Source organism: Chroicocephalus ridibundus, chromosome 3, assembly GCF_963924245.1.
Source record: "Chroicocephalus ridibundus chromosome 3, bChrRid1.1, whole genome shotgun sequence".
Lineage (NCBI taxonomy): Eukaryota > Metazoa > Chordata > Aves > Charadriiformes > Laridae > Chroicocephalus > Chroicocephalus ridibundus.
In genome coordinates this window covers 91,496,149-91,519,691 of record NC_086286.1, presented here as the reverse complement: position 1 = coordinate 91,519,691, position 23,543 = coordinate 91,496,149, and the positions used below count along the sequence as shown (strand labels likewise).

The 23,543-nt window shown below is 35.8% G+C and overlaps 1 protein-coding gene across 3 annotated transcripts in view; it reads right to left on the bottom strand.

The window, feature by feature from the left end:
• IBTK (inhibitor of Bruton tyrosine kinase) overlaps positions 1-23,543 on the bottom strand; it is a 62,052-nt gene that overhangs the window by 23,823 nt on the left and 14,686 nt on the right. For all 3 annotated transcript variants that reach the window (XM_063330104.1, XM_063330103.1, XM_063330102.1), the window contains exons 5-22: positions 23,298-23,408; positions 21,900-22,070; positions 20,683-20,800; positions 18,717-18,897; positions 17,351-17,474; positions 14,957-15,134; positions 13,332-13,506; positions 11,909-12,505; positions 10,511-10,597; positions 9,475-9,557; positions 9,326-9,363; positions 7,492-7,588; positions 6,998-7,099; positions 5,922-6,039; positions 4,261-4,321; positions 3,405-3,532; positions 1,498-1,610; positions 713-861 (exon numbers count right to left, since the gene is read on the bottom strand). In XM_063330104.1, coding sequence (XP_063186174.1) covers positions 713-861; positions 1,498-1,610; positions 3,405-3,532; positions 4,261-4,321; positions 5,922-6,039; positions 6,998-7,099; positions 7,492-7,588; positions 9,326-9,363; positions 9,475-9,557; positions 10,511-10,597; positions 11,909-12,505; positions 13,332-13,506; positions 14,957-15,134; positions 17,351-17,474; positions 18,717-18,897; positions 20,683-20,800; positions 21,900-22,070; positions 23,298-23,408 — 2,631 coding nt within the window. The remainder of the gene's footprint in view (positions 1-712; positions 862-1,497; positions 1,611-3,404; positions 3,533-4,260; positions 4,322-5,921; positions 6,040-6,997; positions 7,100-7,491; positions 7,589-9,325; positions 9,364-9,474; positions 9,558-10,510; positions 10,598-11,908; positions 12,506-13,331; positions 13,507-14,956; positions 15,135-17,350; positions 17,475-18,716; positions 18,898-20,682; positions 20,801-21,899; positions 22,071-23,297; positions 23,409-23,543) is intronic.

The following is a 23,543-nucleotide window of genomic DNA, read 5'->3' as shown; positions in this document are numbered from 1 at the left end:
ATAAATATTCTTGTATTTTTTCATTTAGGAAAAAAAAAAAAGTGATCCTACAAAAAACGTGAATGATGTTTAAGTGAAAAGATTTTAAAGGATACCCCAAAAATAGCAAAAACAAAGTGAATCCCATATCAGTCTGCTATTTGTACCTTTTTTTTTTTCCTTCCCTCACTTCACCCCAAATCATTTAAGTCCAATTATGCATCTTGATAGTGGAAAATTCACTCAGAGATGTTAACTTCTGAAGTTTTAACACTTAACACAGGCACAATTCTCTCAAACTTATTTCTCTTTCTAGTTATGCCTCAGTTATGCTGGACCATACTTCTGTCCAACTACGGTAGTCAAAGAACAGCAGGATTTCCCTGGAGTTCTTTGGCTTCTGGTTTTGTTTTTTTGGCTTCTGAACTTCAGATTTGCTTTGCATTTTAAATGAAGTAGATGAAGACTTTACGTAACTACTCTTTCAGCTTGAATTTGTCTGAACACTACAGCGTATAAAAATTATTATGGTATCACATGACGAAATTACCCTTAGAAGATTTAATAAGGAATACTCATTTTTATTTGCTTTATCAGACAAACAATAACTACTTGAAGTTGTCTACTCCATTTTAAGGACAACAGCTTCTCAGAAACACTCCAAAATAAGAACACTGCTTTTGATGAAGTAGATAAACACAAAAAAAAATGGCTAGGAATAAAGAAATCCAACCTCAGTCTTCTCTGGATGAAATCCTTTTGTGAAGTCAGGGGACTGCAAGTCTCTGGGGCTACTCACTCCTGCATAACTACCTTCAGAGTCAGATGTTAGGAGTTCTGGAAGTGATTCTACAGAGTTAGTTTTATCCAGTTTTACTGAGCCTAAGAAATAAGAAGAGAGAGTAAACTACTAAATCATGAGAGGTAGATTAAACAATGCTTAAAAAAAACCCCAAAAGTCATTCACTCGATGTGATGAATACAAAATAACCAGAAGTTTACTTAGGCCAGTACACTAGACTGTAATAAGTATAAGCAAATTTAAGACCATCTTAAATATTTTTTCAGAATAAGATTACTCCCAGTTTTCTTTCTCTGTCTCACAACATATAGTTTTAGGAAGTAACATCGACACTTTTCCATTGAAAATGAAGAATTCTATGATCTTTCCAATAAACGCTGACTAATTTTTTTTTTTTTTTATATATTCCAGAAAAAAAAAAACCTACAAAAAGCCCAAAACCACAGCAGCAGAAGTGTTCCACTTATTAAAACCACATGGGAAACTGTCCATTAACTTTATTTGATAAAATACATGCTTTTACAGAATCTGAACTTTGGGCACAAGCTTAATATGACACACACGCTTTTAAACAAAACTTAAGAATTCACTATTCAAATTCAACTATGGTGTTCACTAGAAAAGAAATAATCTTTGCAAGATTCCCTTACTGAAATACAGAAATCGCATTGCATATTAAACATTATGTTCTGGTTTTATACCTCTTTCCCACTGACCTGTAGAGGCTGGGCTCTGAATAATATCTGATAGATTGTATCCTCCAGAGCTGTCGGATCGTTTTCGTGGTTTCTTTTTTGCCTTAGTTTTTGCTCTTTTGAAAAGGGCTTCCCTATTGAAAACAAACAAACAAAAAAACTTAAGATGAATACAAGTCAAAGAAATTGAGCCTCAAAACTATCAGTGTCAATGTCAAGCGGTTATACTTCAAGCAGTAATACCTGGTCCCACCAGCTGTCACCTGCTGCTTGTTCCTGCTCTGCTTATGTACTGGCACAACAATTTAGTACACAATTGGGGGGGGGGGGGGGTGGGGATGGTGGTGAAAAATCCAGGAGGAAGAGAAAAATAATTCTCTCCAGTCCAGATCTAGTCTCTGGTCTACTTCATTGCACAAAGCCTTCTGCTGAGACAGTGGAAGATACAGCAGCTGCACAGGCTGGCGCTGCCACCTAGGTCAGATTAAACCTGCTACACATCACAGCAGCTGACATAAAGGAAACTACATCCAAGTCTCCACTTTTTACCCCCCCTCTTGATTTCTCCTAAATTAGTGAAGTTCAACAAACTCCACAGTTGGTCTCATTTTTCCCCAACACAAATATTGCCACCAAGATAATAGTACTTCTACAACAAAGTAAGTATATGGTTACGTTACCAGAATGTCACTTGTTCCTATCTATATTAGGAACAGTGGAATCAAATAAAAGGCATCTTTCATTTTATCAAGACTAGAACCTCAGAGTTATGTGAGTCACAGCTACAGTAACCCTATTTTCAAAAAGCTTCTTTGAGAAGCTTTCTGTGGAATAACTACACTACATACGTACTTATTCATTCCTGCATCAATACTGTAACCTCAGAACGGTCGGGGGGGTTTTGTTAGTCCTTGGACTTCCCTATCCCCTAAAGGCTACGGTCAAGTCTTTAAAAACATGAAAGGCTTGAAGTCTAATACAAAATAGTCTCCCAGTTCCCTTGAGCTATGAGTCCTTATCTGTCCTAGTTCATTTAGCATAACTTTTCTTGACAGAAGTGGTCAGAACAGCACACGCAATACGCAGGTGAGGTCTCATCTGCACAGTAACATCATATTTCACTATCCATGTTGGAAGCATGTTACCAAGTCATCCCATCAAATTAACTTTTCATAGTTGTGATGTCATAGTCAATTTCTCCAGTTTAAAAAATGGTACCAAAAAAAGCAGTTGTAATTCTATTATTTGCTTATCAGAGAAAAACAGCACGACAAGACTTTACAGACTGCATTGCTCTCACCCCTATGTCTTCAGAACAAATGTTCACAGACAGAATACCAGAAGTTCACAAAACCAAACTACCTGATCTACAGTTGTTTGGATCACATTTTCTAGCACCTCTTAAAAACAAGTTGCTTGTTTTGTTACACTACAGCCAGACAGCAGCCACTTTAAACTGACAGATTAAAAACTCATACTACAAAACTTCCCATTCTGTATGACAATTCTGCTAATATTAAGAAACATAGATCATCACAATTTTCCACACAAATCTATAGTACATTAAAGTCTGGGGTTTTTTTCTCTTTTGATTTCTCCTAGTTCAGTGAAGTTCAATGAACTCCACAGCTGGCCTCCTACATGCACAGGTACTCTCATCACATGCATAACTCCCAAATACTACTGTGCATGCTTGTTTTGCTACCTTTACTTACATGCTATTTATAAATTGAAAAAAGTGCTCCACTGCAGTTCTGCAACATTTTAAAATACTTAAGGGAACTGAGAACAGTCTTTGAAATCTCCATTTCTCCTATTTCTTAGGAATTCAATTCTGAATCCAAACAGAGTCAGGCACCATGTAAAGGGGGATAAATGTCATATACATCTCACCTCGTTAAAAACGTTGACAAAAAATAGATACTTACTGAGAGTTTTGTTCTGTATTCATTTCTTCCCTTAAAAAGACAAAGTTCTCTCCTTCCTCAGGCTCAAAAGAACTTATATCAGGTCCATCTGGATATGGAGTAATTACTCTCCTGACCATAGCTGGAATCTGCAGTTGTAAATGCCGTTACACTAAGTTTCTCTTAAATTGTATGCTAGCAAATATATGATCTCTTGTAAAAGGACCAAAACCAACTGTCATTTGAAATACTTTTACAGATCAAGTAATTATTTAACCAGCTTATAAACTTAAATTACATCTTTAAGCAAAACAGAAGGAGAATTACTTTAAGTAACAGACTCAGAATGCATACATTTCAGCTGCCTGTAACTCATGACAAAAAAAATGTTTCAAGGTTTTGCAAACATTCATCTTTTACTATTGTACAGTTGAAGACGACTGGATTATAATGTGCCTTGGTTTTTCCCTTTGCATAAAGTACAGCTTTCACATTCTTTTTCTTAGTGCTTTTAAGATCTATATGATCACCCTGAACTTTACACTGGAGAACTCCCATTTACTTTCTCCTAAGTAATAGATGCTCTTTTCCACAGGTTTTGCTTTGTTTTTTCATGCAACAATTGTTAATTACAGAACATTAATATGTTTAATTTGTATAATTACTTAATTTAAAGGCCACAATACTGTTACAGCAGTGGATAGTGAATAATGAAATATGAGCTCCAGGAGAGCGATAATAGCAGTAGCTAACCTTAGCTTTTGAGTCAGATGTTCCACATGCAGCCTGTCATCTACAGACCCTGCAGGTATGTATTTATTACCCATCCGTTCTCATTTTAAACCTAGTCAGCTTACACTCAAGTTGTACCACTTACCATTTTCCTGTAATAAACAGAAAGATCCTTTACAACTTCATCACTTAATACATCCAGAGTCCTAAAAAAATAAATACAAATTTATTTTACCAGCTTAAAAAAAAAAAATCACATTAATGAAAAATTCAAATTAACTTTTTAGATGAATATCACCTACATTATTACCTATTCATTGTGGTCACAGAGTCAGAAGGAAGAACACAAACACAAAATATAAACTAGTCAATGCCCTTGTTGTAAAGCAGGATTACACCAACAACCTTTCCAGATAGCCCAACTTTTACTTGAGGCCACAGCCAACATAGACCTAGATAGTTAAGTTACCACAAACTGGTCATTACTTTACCTATTTCTACATACATTCAAGTCTTCCTGACATGTATCTTAACACTCCAAGTCTATGTAAATTCTTCTATAAAACTCAGACACAACATTCCTTGATATTAATTGCAAAAAATAATACTACCGCAACAAACTTTACTCATCAGAACTGTCTTGCCCCCTTAAGCCACTCTCCTTGCCCAAAGCTGTCATGACTAAATTCTATCTGTCTCAGATTAAAAATCTTTCTATCCAATAATGACATTTTCAGATTTTCACTAAAATGCAGATACAGTCTTAACTGTAGTAAGAATATTGCATGTCCTTTCCAGGCTTAAGATGAAACAAACCTGAATTCAGAATAATACCTAAGATAACGTTAAAAAATTTTTACCCTCCTCTCCAAATGTTTATAAAGATGTGAAGAGGAAAATTGTTTGTATGAATGGATTCCCATAACTGTGATACAAGCGGAGCAGTTGCGTGACATAGCAATGAAGTGCTGGCATTCTGAACTAGCTCGGATGTCTAAGAAGTTCTATAGATAAAAGGAAGCATGACGAAAAGCCTAGGAGTGGACAGAGGGGACCAATCATAGAAATGAATTGGGTTTTCTTGGTTGGTTGGGTTTTTTGGGGTTTTGGGTGGGTTTAAGACTTTGCTAGAAAATAGGTTCCATCAGTGCTGATAAGGCTTGCTCTGAGAAGATGATATGTATTCTAGAAGCAACCTGAAGCCCTGTCCAAATATATCAAGAGAAGGAAGGCCAGAGCACACCTTCAACTTCTTAGAACACTAGATGAATCATTGTGGAAAGCAAAAGTAATCAATTAATTTGTTCAGCCCACACTGCAGACAATGAAAGCAAAGAGACCGGAAAGGCAGGCCCATCCTCTTTTGAAAATGCACCAGCTATAATAAACCTACTTACAATAAATTCAGTTTGCATATTAATATCATGTCTTTAAAAGAAAAAAAAGGAAAAACCAAACAATAAAAAAACATCAGTTTTATGCATCTTCAAAAACAATATAAAAAACCCAAACAAGATTAGACATAATTTCAAAGCCCACTGAATTCAAGAGTTTCTTCTGCTTAATTCAAGCTCTTCATGAGAAATTGTAACGTAAGGTTTTGTACCGTAGAACTGGTACAGTATGTACAGATAGTTAACTAGTTTCTCTCTCCCTGTTTGGAAAAAAAGAGCCTCCCTTTAAACTTGCAACATTCAGTTGCATTTGACGATTTAACTGCTTCTATTAGTTCTTCCAACCCTTTTGCCTTTTTGGGATGTTTGAATTTAACAGCTAGTACATGAAGACGTTTGCATTCCTCCTTACCTTGCTTCAAGCAAAGCTGCCATATTGAGCCCTATGAACTGCAAGCAGGACAGTTTTAACTGTTCAGCATTATACATTGCTGAGAACTCCAACAGCTCGGCAGCATTCTTTAAAGTAACTGCAAAGAAGAAAAACAACAAACTAAACTGGATAACATGCTGCAGTATCATGCAGCAGTTTTTAACACATTGCACAGCGTGACCTTGTTATTGAAACATACCGTATACTTCTCCATTCCTAGAAAAAATGCTAATGGTCAAATGGCCATAAACTACAGAAAGCTCCACATAACTTCGTAGCAGCTTGAATGCAATGGATGCTTCACAGAAACAGAAAGGCCCTATCTACAAACGTTAACAGTTTCAATATATTGAAACTCGGCAGCCCAAAACAAAGGGCGAAAAGAAAGTTAAAAATAGCAAGTTTCATATACAGCATAAACAGTTCTTAAAGCTCCAAATATTCCCTTAGCAGGGAGGAATTAAAAAAAGAGGGGAGTGGAGGGGGAGAGAAAGAGAAAAATGGAAGCCAGTAAGAAATCCCAAGCAAAAAAATCATATGCTGACTTCTTGTATGAAGGTAAGCAAAGACACTTAGTGTTTTCTAGAAGACACAGACCTTCACAGTCATATAGAAGTGGCACAGTGTCAAACAAACAACAGAAGGACTACTAGAACCAAATACGAGGACAGAAATAGGAACACAGAATACATTTCATCATGTTTTAAAGACAAGAAGTTTGAATTCAATGAAATAAAGGTTTTATAAAAGTTTGGTTTATTTGTTGTAGTGATTTGTGGTGGGGTTCTTTTTTGCCTTTTGCCTTTTTTGTTTATTAAAGAGTGCAAGATGAAGACAACCATGCTTAAGAAATGTAAAACTATGCTAACCTAGAACATCACCCAGACTAAAGAAGCAATTGTTAACAGCCATGCAATGAACAGCAAAAGCTAATTAGAGCAAAGGAATATAACCAAGTAATTCTGTGCTGTAATAGGCAAGAATGTTAACATCTTAAAAAAAGAAAAAGCCTTTTTTATTCTCTAACCCTTTATAATGCAAGTGGAAGAACTCACGTTTTTCTGCAATGGCTACTTCACAGATTTCTTTGAGTCTGGATATAAGAAGTTGATCTGCTACCACAAGAACATTACATATGAATTCCACATTTTGAGAATCTGGAAAACAAAGCATCATATAAACACTGTGGGCAAGTCAAAGCAACTCTAACACATACAGCTTTAATGAGATTTTACCAAAAGACAAATGTAATGGGTTTGCAAATTGTGACTGGATTTTCGCAGCGCAAGGAATAGCTTAGAAGAGCAAAAGCAGTCACTTTTTGAAGCAAGAGAAGGAGGGAAAAAGGAAAATTACAGTTTGACAAACTAAAGAAAAGGTACCAAAAGGCCTGGGGTACAGCCATCACCTCAAAATCTAAAGCAAGCATCACAAAAATTTGGATTTTCTACATAAAACTTCAACACAAGCATATTAAGTATTCACTTTCTATTTTAAAAATATCAAAATTGCAGGAGTTACAGTTGAGTTGAAAATATATTAATGGCACCTTTTATCGCAAGAGCTTCATCTGTATACAGGTAATCTACAATTATCTGCAGTATGTCAGAATGGATTGGCATTTCCAGAGCTGAACAACAGGAAGCCTAAAAGGCAAAAGGATTTTAAAAAAAGAGAAAAAAACACAAACAAAAAAAGAAGCTGACTACTTGGAATAAAATACAAAATTAAGACAGCAATTATTTAGCAAATGACTCAGACTGAGGGTCACATTTTCAAACTTAAGCAATTATTTAAGCATTTGGACAAAATCTTTTCAAGTTCTTAAATTAATAATTGATTGTAGCAGAACAATTAAAATCTGCCCAAACTTCTGAATAAATATCCATGAAACAATTCAGTGTTTCATCAGTTTGAGCTCTTCTCTAACAATCTTTCCTGATTATATTACTTTACCCACAATCATTTAAGAGTAGAACAAGAATCCCCCATGAAAGTACTGAACTGCTTTCCTTTCAAGGCAAAAGATCTAGTGAAATCACAAGTTCCCATGCAAGAATAGAATGAAAGTAGCCACTACTGTTAATCCCTCAGAAAACAAGGTCCTCGGCAAACCCTCCATTTGAAGAACCATCTTAACCATTAAGGTAAAGCTTTTGTATAAGTAAACGTTACCCATTAAACCACCTGTTTGTCACCATTCAAGTTTATGCAACGTCACTACTTAACAACTTTGGTTTATTTCGGGTGGTACTGAAGCAAAGCTTTATACAAAAATTTCTTTTGCTGTAGAACATGCTACTGGTACTGACATATTCCCTGTATGAAATTTAAAAACCTCTTACAGACATTAAGATTTTTATACAACACCTAGAGCACTTGATTCACAAAATATTTACTTATGAATTTAGTATGATTTAGATTTACTTATGAAATAATAATTTATGAACTACATACAACTTATACAGAATTCACCGATACAAACAGACATTCAACACTTCAGAAAAAATAATCAATCAATCCCTTGTCTCACAGTGTTTCAGATATGTTTCTTCAGGGATGACTGAGGAAAAGGCAGCACAGTAACTTAGAGGACAGGTAAAGTTCTGTTACACAGCAGAAGAGAACTGCCAGTACTTTGCTAGTTTCTTAGATTTACGTATTGCCAAAAAGCTATGAAAGTTGAGAAAACTCTTGCACGCTGCTTCAGCTCTTAAGTCTCTGAAAAATGCTTCTCCATTTACACCTCTCCTCTCTTTCAATAAGCATTCTCAATAGTATTCAGATACTTTGAGGCAGTTAGTGAAATTACAATGTCCAGGAACAACCAGGGCATTGACACACAAATAGGAACCAAGACAAATAAAAGATCCACACCTTTTGAAGCAGTAGATGGTGACTAATAGGAATAGTCCCTGATATTTATTAACGGTAAAAGTCAACTAGAGATTCTACACAGTGACTCTCCATTCTGCTGTATATTTCACTCAGTATGTATGAAAAGCTATTCCATAATGCATATTATTTAAATTATCTTTTACAGAAAGAAAATGAAAATTCATCCAAAGCAGTATCCAATAAGAACAGCTCAGCAGCTTTTATAAATTCATGAACTAGCTCAAAATAAGCCTCTAAAACAAAAGTAATAATTTAATTTCCTTTGATGTATATTATTACTTTTACTACTCTCATTTAATTCACAATCTCAATAGTACAAATATAGAATAACCAAAAATGTGCGGATTTTTTTTCTTGCAAACAGGATCCAAAAAAATCCAGCCTTTCCTTTTCCCTAGGATATGCAATTCTAGGAAAAACTGAAAAGCTGTCACTTATTTGATGCAACAAAACATACTACCACACATGTTTATTAGCAAGCTTACCTCAATCCAGGAGCTGCTTAACATGCTGTGAAAATAATCTGTAAAGAAAGGCATTTCAGTTCACGATGCAATAAAGTTTCAATTAAAAACACAATACGACTTATATTTTATATGTGTGTATATATATCTATAAAAATACACAGACATACCAAGTCTTGCACAAAGTACACACTTATGACATGGGAATTCCTTTCCATCTAAAGACTTCAGTGTCACATCGCAGAGGTATGAACTAGGAGAGATTTAATATGATCAGAACTGAGACTATTCAGAAGAGCAACAAGTTGTAAACTCTACAAGTAAATGCTTACTTCAGCAAATTAGGATTTATCCTTTAAAATAAAAACACACATAAACTTTAAAAATATCATATAAAACTAACTTAGAAGTACAGGCACAATAGTTTCAAGAGATAGAATTTTGAGAGCTCAACTTTGGACAAAAAAAATTATCTGAAGTATTTCCTTCAAAACAGTCAATTACTGTTTCAAAACTGATATGACCGAATAAATTAATTATGTCTAATTTTAGTCAATCTTAAACATTCTATGTTAATTTAGTTATTTCTTTTACATTAGTAGCTACTATAAGCTTTGATAATGCATTTTGAGAATGAAGTAATCCAAATTCAGTGAAAACACTACTTCTGTGCAATATAGCTTTTACTATGTAAATAGACAATTCAAGCCTTTGAGTATAACTCAATCACACCAATGAAATTAAAAACCAAGTATCACTTTGATAAAAGCGTAAAGAATTTTTCTGTTGAAAGATATTCCAGAGATTTTCTTAATTAGAAAAAATATTATACATTTACTTATTTCCAATCCATGTAGTCTTACTGTCACAGCAAGCATATTTGCAAAAGTCAAACTGCTTTTGACTGGATTACACACAACATTTCTCCTGGCATTAGTATTCTATGACTCAGTTAATCCACAGAACACATTAAGATATGGCAAGAGAGCCAAAACCACACCATACACAATCTATCAGAGATTATTAATTCATAGATCAGCCTATAAGCGTCTACAGAGACCTTAAAACATGAGTTACTGTGAAAGAGACAAGTGTACACCAGAAGTTAAAATACAGCTGATCAACAGTAGCCTACACTTAACAGATAAAGAGATGACCTAAGAGGAAAATGGTGGGGGTAGGGGAAGCTTGATTTTAAAAGTTTACCATTTCTTCTGATGTAACTTCGGTTTGTTCCCATTCTTCTTGTTGACAACGTTAATTTTTCCGTTTTCTAACCTGACTCCATCCAACCTGCAAATCATTAACATTAGCAATAAGTAATACAATTAGTACACAGTTCAAACCATTAAGAAGAACAGTTTCACAAAGTAACAGCACTTCAGCAGGCTCATACTGTGAATATGAAAAAGTATCAAAATCATTCATCACAGAAAACCTGAAAAGCACAGTTATCACTTGAAAGTCTTCACTGCAGATGCAAAGTGTAACTGACATTCTTTCCAGATCTTAGCTACCTTATTTATTATCTTAGATGAAAGCTATACTGCTACAGTTAGGTCCATCATCACAGGGTCAAAAACCTAGGAGTTTACATATACTGCTACCAGTCAGTTATCTGAGCAAAGACTGGTTTGGAAGAGATGCGTGTTTCACCACAAGCTTCTTTAGCACCCTAATTCATCAAAGGAAGCTTATGAATGGGATGGTAAAGACACAGGACTGCTGCTGGTGGATTACAAATCAATACACTTTCAAAAGGAAAGTGCTTTAACATGGAAATTTTACTTGGGAATTCAGTTTTAGCAGCAGCTTCACACCTCTGCTGATTAATTTTAGTGTTTGGAAAAACACAGTGAAGAAAACTACCCTCCTTTGAAAGGAAAAGACAAATGCAGAAAAAAACCCAAAAACCCGAGTATTACAGTAATTTGGTCTCAATTTCGTTAGTCTCATCAAGTTAACATTAAAAATGCATCAGTTAAAAAAGAATTTAACTTTGCAGTGTGTAGTTTTACACTGAATATGTTCGTTGTCAATGGAAAAAAAGAAACGGTAGACTACAGACCACAGCATAGAAATTCATCAACCCAAGACTCAGTTAGATCAGCTGTCTCTAACAAAACAAGAATTGACATTTTATTACAGTCGTTCTGGAAAGTCAGATAGTTTGCATCAGATGTCAAGTCTCAGAGAGCTCATGCCTTAAAAGACACACAGGACAGATATTTTAAATACAAATGTCCAAGAGTTTCTAGGAGACAATAAAGGCCAACAGCACATTTCATCATATAGAAGCCTATTGAAAAATGGTGTTTTAAGTACATAATCATGCTACGAAAGTCTGCTTCTGACATTATGCAAAAAAGTCATACATGCTTTCTCTTAGCGAAGAGCATCAAAACAAACTGATGCTGCTTTAAAGAGATGGCATGGTGTGTGCTGTAGACTTTTATACTTACAAACAATAAAAGCAATAAAAAAAGGCAAACTTATCAACCCCAACTAGCCTTCTACTTTAATAACAACTAAAGTCATATCAGCCTACATAAAAACACTCTGTGAAGAGCTTCCCAGAATATAAATGCGTTTCTTCTCACCTACCTGCCACTTAAATTGCTGAGTCCAAACTTCCTTGCAGCACTTTGCAACATTTTTATGAGGTTAGCTTCTTCACCAACAACTTTGCCTTTTTTAGATTTGCTCTTCTGTTTTTCATTTATAACTTGCACTTGATTATTTCTATAAATCTCAAATGCAGACTTTCCATTAACATTTTCATCAAAACTCATTTTGCTCAGGTTAGAAATTAAAGTATCTTGATATTCTTCCGATTTTCCTTTATGCAGGATTTTTGGTTTGTAACCGTGAGTCAGAAGATCACAAGTATCAGTGTATATGAACTGCAGAAGATACGCAAACAGATCTGGATGAACTTTCTCTATTACATAAAGATCACATCCAACAGCATCTTCATCTTTACGGTAGACGTCTGGAGTGTCTAGCTGGTTGTCACTGGAAACAAACAGCTTCTTGAAGAATTCGGAGCGTACAGCCAAGATGTATTTGTGCACAGGGTAAGTTCTTGTGCCAATCTGAAAAGTCACATCATGGATGCTGTCCATTTCATCTGTTTCATCTAACAGTTTGCCAAAATCCTCTCCAAAACTTGATAATGACACACTTGGAATTTCATAGAGACTGGAACAAAATGAAATCCATCAAAAACCCCACTATTTACAAGCTCCATAAATTTTACATAGCATGTTTAGTGATTTGGCTTGTTTGTTTTTTTTTTTTTTTTTTTCTTACATTGGTTGATTACTCAACATTTTTTGTCCTATTCTTTACAAAACAAACTAATAATATGGTATTTAGGCAATTAAACCACATATGTAAGATATGTCTAGCTTCAGATTATCAATTATAGTATTTTGTCTTTATAATGTAGGCAGTAAATATGTATTATCAGAACTATCTTATCTTCAACTAATTTTTCCAACAAGAAAACACAGAAACATTTGCTGTATTTCATATTACAATCCAAAGCAGTAAGAAAGAAAAGAAAATACTTATTTATCAGATATATTAGAAACTATAGCGAGAGTGCAAGGAACATAGTTCAGTACTCATTCATTTTATTTTAAACTTTTTTTCCAAACAAAGAAAGATCCACTTTTCACTTTTATTTGAAAACGATCATTGGTGATTACTGAAGGTGTGAATCTCTGCAGTATTTAGAGCTCAGAGTGTGTTAAGAAATACATTGCAAATGTTTGCCTTAAATACTCTAGATAAAACATCAAGACTATCTATAGTAATTATGCAAACATATAAGCTGAGGTCTTTGAGTAACTTCAACACAGTTGTTTACTAGCAAGTGCTTTTCTCCAGCAGTATGGATAACCAAGTTTACTGTGACTTCTATTATGAGCCAAAAAGTGGTTTTGAAAAGCAGAATGATTTAACTGCAATAACATACACAAAAAAAAGAGAAAAATTGCAGTTGTTGATATTTGAAATATACCTTGTTTTAGGATCTGACTGTAAAACAGCAAAATTGCAGCCATTAGGATCGGTGGCAATACTAACAGCTCGGTGGACAAAAGTAAGCTTCTGAAGTCGAATTCTTTCATACACGCTGTTTGCATCATGTTCACAAGACACATCACATGAAGAATTCTGAAGGCTTGATACAAGTTCTGATAAATTAAAAAAAAAAATTGAGAAAAAGCAAGAAACGTCCAGCTAATTAAAACACAACTGATATAACAAAAAGGCAAGATTTATGACATCTGTAAATCCATTGATGGAGTCACTGAATAAGGCTAAGTTGTGCTGAAGATTTCAGCTCGCTTAGCTGAAATACAGTAAGACATTTTAAGAATAAGCCTTTACATTACATGTAAGACAGTCTTTATCCAGAACTTCTTGTGGAAGTGTTTTGCGACTTCTTCGTGTAAGGGAAAACACTCCACCTAATATTCAATGCAACCTCTTGTGGAATGAAACAAGTTGTGCGAGATTATCTTTTCCTGTCATGTCAATTACAGCAGATATAATACAATTGCCTTCAGACTTCATATTACACCTGTTTAAATTATACCCAAACTAAAAAAATACTATTGAAAAAATGTGATATTCTCCAAATACTGGACTGTTTTTCAAGAACTGGATAACTGAATACATGCGTACCATTCACCACATTCATTAAAGTCTTTCGAAAAACCAGAAGTTCTCCATCACAGATCAGTGATGAACAAGTAAAAAAAGAAGAGCAATAAGCATAAAAAAAAAAAAAAGACGACTGCCTACAGACACATACCAGCACCAGGACAAATAGTGCAGAAAGGAGATGCGTTTGGTGCCTCTGTAATGAGGGAACTAGTATGTGACGTGTAAAATAAAAGAAAGTAGCAACAGAGTAAAACTAGTATGCAACTCTGGATTGAGCAAGAGGAAAGATTATTTTTTTTCTGTGAAAGAATGCAAAAATGGACTGATAAAACTGAAGATAGAATCTCTGTATCAAAGGAAGTAGAACTACAACATAATGCTATAAGTTCAAATACGCCCCAGATTGGAAATAAATCCATTTCTGTCCATAGAGTTTTAAGAGCCCTACATGAATAGAACTGACGGTTTCAATTAAAATCTTGTCCTGCAGTAGACAGGTATCTTCCTCACAGAAAAACAATCCATCAGGACCTACTCTCAGCAACATGGGCCAAGTTAATAAGGCAGAAATTGCTCTGGACCCTGTATTATGCACACATAAGGGTTTGGTAACACGATAAGGTTTCACAGACTTAGTACTGCAAGTACATGCTCCTTCTTTTATTCAATGCCAGTCTCTTAGGTCTGGTCATCTAATATGCGACAAGAACATTACACCGGACCTTTGTGCTACTATTACTCTTCAGAAGTATTTTTGTTCCTGGCCATCTCCACCTGAAGGTTAGCTGAAGGCTGCAAAGCAAGTAAATCTTAGTATTACCGAGGAAAGAGAACAGTAGTGGTCAATGCTGCTAACTGTAAGCCACAGAGGAAAGAAAAAAGACTCACCACATTAGAGACTGAGACTGTAAAGATAAGATTAAACTTTCATATTGATTTGAAGTACTTAAAAACGATTAAGAAGTCATAGCTAACCTTTCTTTTCTGAGACTTTCTTCCCTTCTTCCAGCCACTTCCCTGTAAAGGCTTCACCATCCTGTGTGACAAACATTATTTCATTCCTATTTAAAGCAACATCGGACATGAAGACTTGCCGGCCATACACCCAACGACACTGTTTCATGGAGTTGTTAGATGACTTCCAGCAAAACACCTAAAATATCATTTTTTCAGAGAAAGGGGAAGTCTTGTTACCATACAAAAGCAGTTTTATATTACATACTGCTTTTTTAAACACAAGAACATGCCATCTCAAAGTTGCATATAAAAGGAGAAAGACATTCTCCAAAATTATATCCTAAAGTGTTGAGAGCATCTATTACAAAGAACTCACAAGTAAACCAGGGAAAAATCTATTATGATATCAAGATCCATTTGCCCATGAAGGGCATTTGAAAAGCTGCTCTGAATATTCAAACATCTTCATAGCAATCATCTATAGGACAGTGTTTACTGACATTTCATCAAGGACAGCAAAAGCTGTCATCATGCCAAGAAATAAGTTTAATCTAGTTCTTAATTTACAGATTTGTCCAACTGGTTTGCTTATAAATTAGACAAAATTCAAAGCTAGCACACCAAAAACGTAAACCATTTCCTCTTAATTGTTTGACAAAAATCTCAACTTTTTCTGTACCAGCCAAGGTTTTGGAATGGAGATCACGACCAAACACAACTTCAAAACATTTCACAGAAATGTGAAGAAATGCATGCACAGGAAGACCCCAACAAGGTATACTGCAGATGTCTGAAAGAAGAGAGCATGAAGCAACAAAGTAAAGCCCACATGGGGCATTAGCGGCACTAAAGTCGCTCTTTCATCTTCTCCCACTGAAGGGCCTGCACAGGTCTGTTAACACCTAAATAAGGAGGGGACAAAATAATTTGAGTAACCCATTTCCTTGCCCCTGTCTTGAGCCCTACAGAATCACAGAACGGTTGAGGTTAGAAAGGACCTCTGGAGGTTATCTAGTCCAACCCCTTGCACAAGCAGGGCCACCCAGAGCCAGTTGCCCAAGATCACGACCAGACAACTTTTGAATATCTCCAAGGATGCAGACTCCATATCTTCCATGGGTAACCTATGCCAGTGCTCATTCACCCCCACAGTGAAAAGGTGCTCGCTGATATTCAGACTAGAGCCTCCTTTGTTTCAGTTTGTGCCCATTGCCTCTGGTTCTGTCACCGAGCACCACTGAGAAGAGCCTGGCTCCATCTTCTTTACATCTTCCCTTCAAGTATGTATATACATTGATAAGATCCCCCTTGAGCTGTCTCTTTTCCAGGCTAAACAGTACTCTCTTAAAAAAAGAGTACGATCAAGCCAGATCAGGAAGTGCTGAGTCAGGAAACAGAAGTATTAAGACCCTATCCTTCTCCTCACTCAGTAACTTCATAATGCCTAACTGATGCGGGAAGACAACGTAGTTAGTTACTGCTAAAGCAGTGTCCTAAAGATGTTGAAGGGGCACTACCAATACTACAGATGCTAGAGGCTAAACCTCACATGAACAAATACTGAACTAGAAGTTTATAATCTCCGAGACAACAAATGACCTAATAAACAGATAAGATCATCCCAAAACATAATTCAGTTAAATGCAAGGAAAGAAAAGGAAATACCCACACTCCTCCCTATTTTGATATACAAGCTCAGTTTTTAACATTCTTTAAGAAGGCATTATTTCAGTAACAAAACCTTTTTGTAAACACCACTAGATGGCACTGAAGGATTAGATAGCCTGGTGAGCAGATCTGGAAAAGGCTGGCGGCTTGAAGGGTCCTATAAACTGTTGCTCTATGAAAGAATGAGGGAAGGAAACAATAAATCGGCCATAGTATTCCAGTTTTAAGTCAACACAGAGTCTACACTTAACTATAAATACTAAGCCATTCACCAGGTTTAGCTGCAACTTTTCAATAATAAAGGGGACACCTCATCCACAGAACAGCTGCTTTTTCAGCAAAGGCTCTAAAACTTTCAAGTCCAAAGACAATTTCTTACACTATTTCTGGAGGGCGTAAAGGTGACCGGGTAGGTGGAGTGCAAGAAGAGATGGGGAAAGAAAAACCAAGCAAAAAAACCAACACGCCACATACACTATATAACCACTTATCTATGTAAAAGTAAAGAAGTTCACACCTTAACTGAAAAGCTATTAAATGTTCACAGATTTAAATATAAACCACAGTATATTACTTTGGTAGCCTTCCCATAGCCCTTTAAAAAAAAAAATCACTAACAGCTCTACAGAAACAAACTGGGTATTATCTATGCATGATTTTGTCATGTCAACTTCTTACGTTTAAAGTTTCATTAATCAGTATGCAACTTGCTATATAATTACGATTTCTAGGGACACAACTTACTCTTCCAGCTTCATCCAGTGCTAGAATGCAAATCTTCTGACCCCCGTTTTCTTTAAGATGCTGGGTATCTACCTTATATTCCAAATATCCACCATTAACAAGAACTTTTTTAAGGTTCAGTTGTCTGAAAGAACACAAAAGGCTAAATTAGTATTTCTTCATTGTGTATTGATGTTGATTCTGTGACAGAGTTACCTTTTTCATTTGGAAAGGCAGTAAAAAAAATAGATGAGGTAGTGACACGAAAAAATTGCTGGAGTTTAGTTTCTCCCCATTGGTATTGCTAACATAACTGCCAATAAATACTATTAGTAGATTGTAATTTTTGCTTTGCTTTTAAGTAAGTCACAACATCCACAGGTTCTTCACAAATTCCATAAATGAAAATCAGCATATGATTTGGCTTTGATCTCCAGCATTACAAAAGTTATAGTTGTATAAATTTAATTTAGCTGTTTGTATTAAATGACCTATCCTATCCCAGTAGGCTGTTTCTCAGGTTTTTGGTGGGTTTTGTTTTTTTAACCTGATCAAAAACATGCAAGTCATCTCTTTTCAGTTTCTTAGCGCAAGCACAGAATATATGGCATTAAGTTTCTCCAAGTGCCAGCCTCTTCACTTAAAATCATGCAGAAAATTAAGTATAAAATAATCATTAAACTATAACATGTCAATAAATACTGCTAGAATTTGAAGTCTGAAGCTGAACAGCTAACTGGGAGTTAACTGCTCAAAAATGCTAATTACCTCTTCTGATCTGTTATTGCAAGCTAAGTAAAACAAAATGGGATCAAATCATTTCCTTGATTTATGAGTCATGGGCCCAGTTTCTTCAACAAGTTTTACATTCAGGTTTTAGCACATGGACCAGATGATGTCCTAAGTTCCCCCTTGCAACATAAATTACCCTTTATAACATACCATATCCCCACAGTAATTATCAAATTCAGACCCCAAATTAATGATTCCAAATCATAACCACATAACTAAATAGAACAGAAGATCTTTAATGCTTCTAGCAAGGTGCATGTATACAAATTCAGGCTAATAGATGAACAAAAAAATACCAGTTTCAATATTTTTAAACTTATGGCACAAAATATTTCCTCTTAGTATGTTGGGGTTTTTTTAAAATATCTTTGGTATACAGCACGTGGCACCTTAGCCTCATGTAATAACAAAACCAAATAAACAAAAGAGATAGCCACAGTTCATATGAAAGAACTGCAAATAAAGAAAACTCAGGGGAGCACTGTATCATCTCTACTTTATGCACAAAAACCTTTCTAATAGCTTGCAAGTGTAAGACTAGAGTGAAATCTTCACCTATTTGTGCTTCATGACAAATTAGAAATTTAATACATACTTCGAAGCCATCTTTTTGCACTGATAGTCTGCAAGCAAATAAATATCTCCTCTTTCAGTAACGCATACTGTAGCACCATCGCTTGCAGAGACCAAGGACACAGAGATATCTTTATGATGTAGAGCAGAAACTTGGCGAGGTGCAGTTATACATTTTTCTCCATTCGGATCCAGCAGATAACCTAGAAAAGACAACATACCCCAAAAACATTATGTGCCATTCCACACATTGTTCATTTAAAGGACCTTTGCTACACTACTTTGAAGAACCTTTAAATTCTAAAAGACTGTTTATGTAGTTAGATAATTCATCTTCAAAATAATCAGACAGATAAGAGACTCACCACATACACTTGTTAGTTCACCACAAACACCAGAAAACATTCAAAATTCGATAAACAAAAAAAAAAAAAAGTGAAGCAAGGCATACTCCACAGGGAAAGCTATTTAATGTGGTTAGACTCTGCAGTGGTACTGCCTTTGATTCCAAAGAAAGAACATTTATTTGACCATATTACAATTCAAGACACTAGAAATACTATCACACTGGCATACGCTATAGATGATTTCAGCCATTGGAAGATACCAAACAAGCTTGTCCTAGAAATTGCTGTAAGTGCACATAAGCATGAAGGCAGGCAGCTACGTGAAACAACAGAGAAAGTTGGAGATATTATGGAAGATCTCTGAAAACATATTAACAAAACCAAACAGGCCATTACCGCTCTGCTGCGTCAGGAAACCTGACACAATCTCATACATAACATAACCCTGCTGTGTGTGCACTTACGTCTGCACCACAGAGTTGATGTGGGTACAAATATCCAGGAACAAGCAGCAGAGCTACCTCCAGAGCTGGAAGCGACCCTGTAATGTGACAGCCTAGTGCTATGTCAGAACATCTTAAAGAGGCAAGTTTCTTACCACAGGTCTATCATAGTGCCCAGCTGACACAACTATACCACTAACAATCCAATTACTGCGTCCATAGGGTACTGCACTGGCCCATGTGCATACCAGAATAATCTCAACAACACAAGCAACTACAAAGAAACTTATAATATGGGTGCATACAAAAAAAAAAAATACATTAGTAAGATACTTCTCTGATAAAGACAAGTTTTTTCACATACCTTTGCAATCTTAAATAGGAACACAAAAAAAAGTGTCTGAACCTGATGTCAGAACTGATGCAGATTAACTGTAAGTACCAGAGCTAGCTAACAGTTTTGTTTGCACACAGATACAGAACTGCGGAAATGCAAATCCAAACCAATATTGCAATACCTGTTCATTAAAAAAGACAAAAGCAATTAAAATATCCCATTCATAAAACAATCAAGAAGTTCACTAGTTGGTCATACGTTTTATTAGGTTCTTTCTTGACTTAGAATAATACTGAGTTAAGTGAAGATTCTGGTAATGGTGTTGGTTGAAAAAGACTCTAGATATGGGCAAGCATTTCAGTTTAAAAGTTAGGAAAAAGTTATCAGTAGCATGTTTATAGTGCGTGGTGAAAGAAGGACATAGGCAGGAGAGATGAATGCTAGTTTATAATTTATTAGGGGCCAGACTGCTGGAAGGAGACAAGCATGCCTTGGGGTTATGTGCCACACAAACAGCAACATTCTGTCTCCTAAAAGTCTTCAGTAGCAGGACCACATAAGATAAATGGAAGGCAACCGAATTATAAGGAGTTCAAATAACAAAGCTAACTCTGACTAGCTCCCATCATCTCAAAATGTTAAAGTGACTGGCAGTAATGAAAAATATTCTTCAAAAGAAGTGTGAAGGGATGATGTCATCAGACTGCTTTAGAAAAAAAAAAAAAACACAGAAAAAAAAAGAGAAAAGAGAAAGCTCTAACCAGGCTTCTGTTGCGAGAAGCAGATGACAGCTTTAGTACAAACAACATGAATAACATCTTTTAATGGCTGGGGTTTACTTTCAGAACGCTTCTACCTTACCTAGTTGGCCGCCATTCAGCCCCATGGTATACACTGCTTCCTTAGTCCATAGCACTGTATGGAATCTGCCTGCCGCCACTCCAATCACCATTCTACCTTTCAGGTTTTTTGCCTGAACCTAAGCACAAATCCAAAGTACATCTTAATATTGAGCAGCAACAGGTGAATTTCACATGTACAAACTTCTGACAACATTTAACTCCTAAAGTGATTAAGAATGAAGCATTGGTATCCATCCACATACAGTCTCATAACTAAGCATTATTTCAGAAGTTTGTCAAGTGGGGCACTATTGCGCTAGTGACAAAGTAGTAAATTTTTTGGATTACCTAATCAGAACTAGAATCAAATCTCCTTAGGCTGTCTTTATATGCAAGATGTTGAACAAGACTGCACAGGTCACATATAAGACAGCCAAGGAAAACTCAGGTGCTGCAAAAGTATCAGCTAAAATGTTTCAGCTTCTAACGCCCTAAACACACTGCAGAACACTATACTACTAACTCCACACTTCAAATCAAGATGATAAAGATCAAAGCAAATACTGTGGATATATTACACTATTGAAGAGCATCCTATCATACCCCAAAGCACTATGCTGTTGCACCCTGGCCAATTATTCTTTCCTACTTTTTTAACACTGGTGGTGCAACGTTGTTCTACTCTAGATGAAGCTTCCTTTCAATAAAAGGTAATGTAATTCTTATTTACTTAAAATATTAGAAAAAGTTATACATTGAGCATAGAAATATAGTCAGGTTGGTGACGCTCATACACTCTCTTCCCTGTTGCTATTCTTCCCAAAGCATTATTACTCCAAGAATCAACAGTGCTTCCAGCAAAGGACACAAACATCAACCCTGGGATCTATCATCCAGTGATTCAAAAGGAGTAAAGACCATGAATCTCAAGTAATACATACCTATTACTTTTACATCATTTCAGCTACAGAATGCTTGGGGAAGAAAAGGGGTTTGGCAATTGTAATTTGTATCACACTTAGCACTACAAACTTTAGTACAGTTCAGGTGACAAACTAGGATTTTTATCAGCACGTAGTTAAGTATTTAAGATTGAGATGTACGCTAACACAGAATCAAGATCTCACCTAAACTCACATTCAACTTCGTTGTTCTGAAAAAGTTTAAAATATTAAAATAAAAAAAAACCAAACAAAAACCAACAGACAACTAAGCTTTGCCTGATGTTATTTTTACCTGTCTAGGAACAGTGCAATTAGCAGGAGGAGGAAGAATACCCAATTGATGGAAAGTATTTAAGCCAAATGTGTAAACATATCCATCTTCTGTTAAAACAACTGTATGATCCTTAGCTGCAGCTATCTGGGAGCACTGATGGCCAGCTAAGCCTTCCACAAGTCTTGGAACCTGAACAAGGGGGAAAAAAGAAAAAGTTTGATATTGACCAGTGGCCATCTGTGAAACTAAAGTTACACCAACAGAAAGTCATGACAAAATACTGAACTACAGACGAAAATGCATTTGAACATATAATACACTCATTAATATAATTACCACATCCAATGCAATAAGATAAACTGCTTTCATTTGAAATGCATCCTGTGCTATCAGGGGAAATGATTTTTAAACTACCTGCTCCGAAATTAGGCTGGAAACTGTATCTTCAGAACAGATGGACAAATATCAACTATTACTTCTTTTGTTTTTCTTTTTAAATTACCATGAGTAATAAAGACTTCTCCCTTCCTCCAAAATACAGAATAACCCTAGGAAAATTCCAGAGAATAAGGAAGCAGTTCTGTATCTTTGACTCTTCATGCATTCTAATGCAAGTTCTCCATTATTCAACTGGGTAACATCCCAATTTCAAAACAGCAATTTGCAAAAAATTCTGATGTCATGGAACTGCATTTTTTTTTAAAAAGCATTAGAAATTGAGATCTAGTCTTCACTATAACATCCAGCAACATAATATCAAGTTCTACCAGATACTTGATAACAGAAATTTCAAAAAATTATTATGCTGCAAACTAAATGCACACTATCAGATAGCGCGCACAGGATAAGATACTGCAGTCTAAGAATTGTATTGTCATCGTATCTTAGTCTTCTCAAATTTTGTGTTTGCATATTGCAACAGTGTACTGTTCAAATGAAAGTGATAGGTAAGTTTTCACTTAATATCTGTGCAAGTCTAGTAAGAAGCAACCCTACCATCACTTGTCGTGCCACTACAGCTCCACAGTACTGCTGTTTCCTTTGTGCCAGCCTTGACACTCATCAGACGGTATCGCAAACCTCTTTCAGAAGCCAGCCCAGACAAAAACCATTTGCTTCCACTTATCTGGCATCAGCTAGCCTTTAAAACAACTTAGCCATAACACAGAAGTTTGGCTGCACCACCTAGCTACCTAAAATTAAAATACATGTAAATGCGCATTCTTCTACTCCCTGCCACTTCACTAGTAGTACTGGAGAGGGTTTCTTTCTGTTATTTGGTAGGGAGGAAGGGGGTTTGTTTGAAATCAACAGTAAACTGATTTTGAAAGTAGTCTCACAGAAACCCTAATTCACTTTTTAGACCTGCTGTTTGAAATAAATGTAGACTACGTGAGATAGCATAAGATAGCATACCAGGCATGTTTGTTCATCACCATGACCCAAGCGTCCTCCTTGTCCATGTCCACATGTATACACTTGACCTTTGTGGGAAAGGAATACAGAGTGGAATTTGCAGAGTACCACCTGAAAGGAAAAGGGCAAAAAAGTGGTAGGGAGAAGGTGGTATAGGACAAATTAATTTTCTTGGTAACCTGAAAACATCTGCCAGAACTACTTTGTGAAGAAGTTCAGCTTTAATAAAGATCCATTTGTGTAAAT